General features: G+C 65.5%; 1 protein-coding gene across 1 annotated transcript in view; it reads right to left on the bottom strand.

Moving 5' to 3' along the window:
• The window catches only part of TBC1D22A (TBC1 domain family, member 22A), a 155,021-nt gene that overhangs the window by 32,369 nt on the left and 120,125 nt on the right, over positions 1-2,527 (bottom strand). Inside the window, exon 10 of the mRNA XM_014533159.1 lies at positions 1,441-1,516. Within this exon, the coding sequence (XP_014388645.1) occupies positions 1,441-1,516 (76 nt within the window). The remainder of the gene's footprint in view (positions 1-1,440; positions 1,517-2,527) is intronic.

A 2,527-nucleotide genomic window follows, 5' to 3' on the forward strand; every position in this document is an offset into this window, starting at 1 on the left:
GGGCTCGCTGGGGGAAAGCTCAGCCGTCCTCCGTCCTCCCCGCGTGGAGTGACCAGTGCCGAGGCCGCCCGCCCTGGCCTGAGAGGGACACTGTGGTGAGCGAGTAAAACCACGCACAGCCCTCCAGCGCCTGCGGCCGGGAGCAGAAACGACTGGGGAGCCGTTTGAAAGCCGATGACGGCTGCCCTGTCCGCAGGTCGAGGGGAATGGCTGCACTTGGAGTCTCCTTGTTTAGTTAAGGAGTTTCAGCGGCAATAAGCGCTGAGCATGCACCTGGGGGAGGGTCATCTGAAGGGGAGCAGCCTTCTGCCTTGAGCTGGGGCCAGCCCTCGCCCTCCCGCCATGCGCAGGCGCCCAGAGCGGCTGAGCGGGCCCTGCTGTGTCCTGAGGGCCCGGAAGGACAGGCCACAGGTGCAGAGACAGAGCCTCCCACACCGCCAGGCTAGAGCCCTCATCGAGCCCTCACTGAGCACGAGGCATCCAGGCCATAGCGGCTGGGAGGAGGGAGATGGGGAGGAGGGCCACGTCCATCAACGCTCCCCGGCCCAGAGCCGCTCCTGTGGGGATCGCACTGCGGCTGTCTGTGGGGACGGCGCCACACGGGAGGGCGGGGGTGCACGAGCACGGAGGCAGGGCTGGGTGCAGGCCCACGGCCACGGCCACAGTGCACAAAGCACACGCTCTGCGCATTCAGGGAGCCGTGGCCACGCTCACACGGGCTCTTTATGGACGACCACCCCCTCCTCCGGACCTCGCTGGCCGGCTGCTGTCACAGGTCGCCACCTGGTTCTGCATCGTGTCGCTGTGTCAACGCTCTGTGCACTAAGTCAGCAAACTACCAGGAGCGCGCACTCAGCAGGCCAGCATCCTCTCTCCACGTCACGTCATTAAACTCCACTCCCGCACAACCGTCAGCACAAGAGGGGGTTATTCTAAGGTGAAGGGGACAGCCTTGCGCAGCCCCCACTTAAACAGAAAGCACAACCTAAGACGGTCGAGCTCACACTTTAATCTCCCCGTAATGTGGAAGATGTTATTTCCAGACCCGGCAATTAACTAGACCCCGTGGAGAAATCACGCCAGCATCCCTGACAGCAGTGAGTGCACAGGCGGGAACGGAGGCCCAAAGGCACCGGGAGTGCGCACCTCGCCAGGCGGTGGCAGCCCCGGCTCCAGAGCGAGGGCTGCCCACTCAGCGTTCCCGACTCCCTCACAGGACTGTGTCCTGGTTCTGTCCCTCAGGAGGGGGCGCTGCTGCCCCAGGGGTGGCCTCGGGGGTGCACGCTGCCCTGCCCCAGGGGTGGCCTCGGGGGTGCACACTGCTGCCCCAGTGGGGCCCAGGCTGGGCGAGGAGCCTCCTGCCACCCTGCAGGTGGGCAGAGTCCCAGGCCCCACAGCCAGCGCCCTGCCCGCCCCCCGCAGAGGCCTCGGGAGGCTCACCATCGATGCGGCCCACGAGCTCCTCCAGCATCCTCACTTTCATCTGGATCCCGGGCTGCGCGAAGGTGTAGTTGTCCTGAGGGAAGATAACAGCGACGTCACACACACAGCCGTGCGGCGTTCCAGGGGGACGCGCAGGGGGACACGTGTGCCCACAGGCCAGGCTGCGCACACGCCCTGGCAGTGCCGGCGAGGGCGACTCCGAGGGCCAGTCCGCCCTCTGATTGAGAGGCCAGCACCATCCCAGGAGCAGTGAACAGTGTCCCTGCGAGGGGGGGACACACCGACGAGGACACTGGGGCACTAAGGGGCAGCTCGCTTCAGGAAGTGCCTGCTGGAAGCGGACGGCGACCGGCCCGGCGCTGGCAGTGCCACGTCACGCCAACAATCCGAGGGCCAGCAGCACGGTCCCTGCCCCGGGAGAGCGAGCGTGTGGCCACTCCCCATGAACACGGTGACGACACTCACAGACGGAGGCAGGAACACCAGTCTCAGCCCCAGGGGGGTCTCAGGTCAGACGGAGCTGGCGTGGGAGCCTGCGACCTCTCTCGGCTCCGCCTCCTCGCCTGTGCCTCCCTCCCTGCTGTGAGACATGTCTTCCCCGGGGCCGCGGGCTGAGACCCGGTGCTTCTGCAGAAGGGGGCACGGCCAGCCAGCGCCTGATGGGCAAGCACCACCGGAAGCCGCTCTCCCTCTGCCCGGCGCCTGGCTGCGTGCCGACTGGGCAGAGCGTGGGTCCACAACCTGATGCCAGTGGCTCGGCTTGTTCACAGTGGGCGGGGCCAAGGGCGGGGCTGACTTTGGGGCTTTCAGAGGACGAAGCTGACGAGAAACTGAGCGGAGGCCTCGTTCCTACACAATAGGGTCAGCGTGTCGAGGTTACATGTTGGACATAAAGGTCCTTTGAGCCTCACACTGCCCAGGCCATCTGGGCACTTACAGCATCACTCACAGGCCACACAAAGTCATCAACCTAAAACTACCCTCTATTTTGGTCAAACATTTAATTAACTCGCCTCTAATGCCTTGGCAGGGCCAGGCCCATGACGGTGCGGGCCTTCCTCAGCCCACGGGCCAGACGCCCCCA

This window comes from Myotis brandtii, unplaced genomic scaffold, assembly GCF_000412655.1.
Source record: "Myotis brandtii unplaced genomic scaffold, ASM41265v1 scaffold952, whole genome shotgun sequence".
NCBI classification, from domain to species: Eukaryota; Metazoa; Chordata; class Mammalia; order Chiroptera; family Vespertilionidae; genus Myotis; species Myotis brandtii.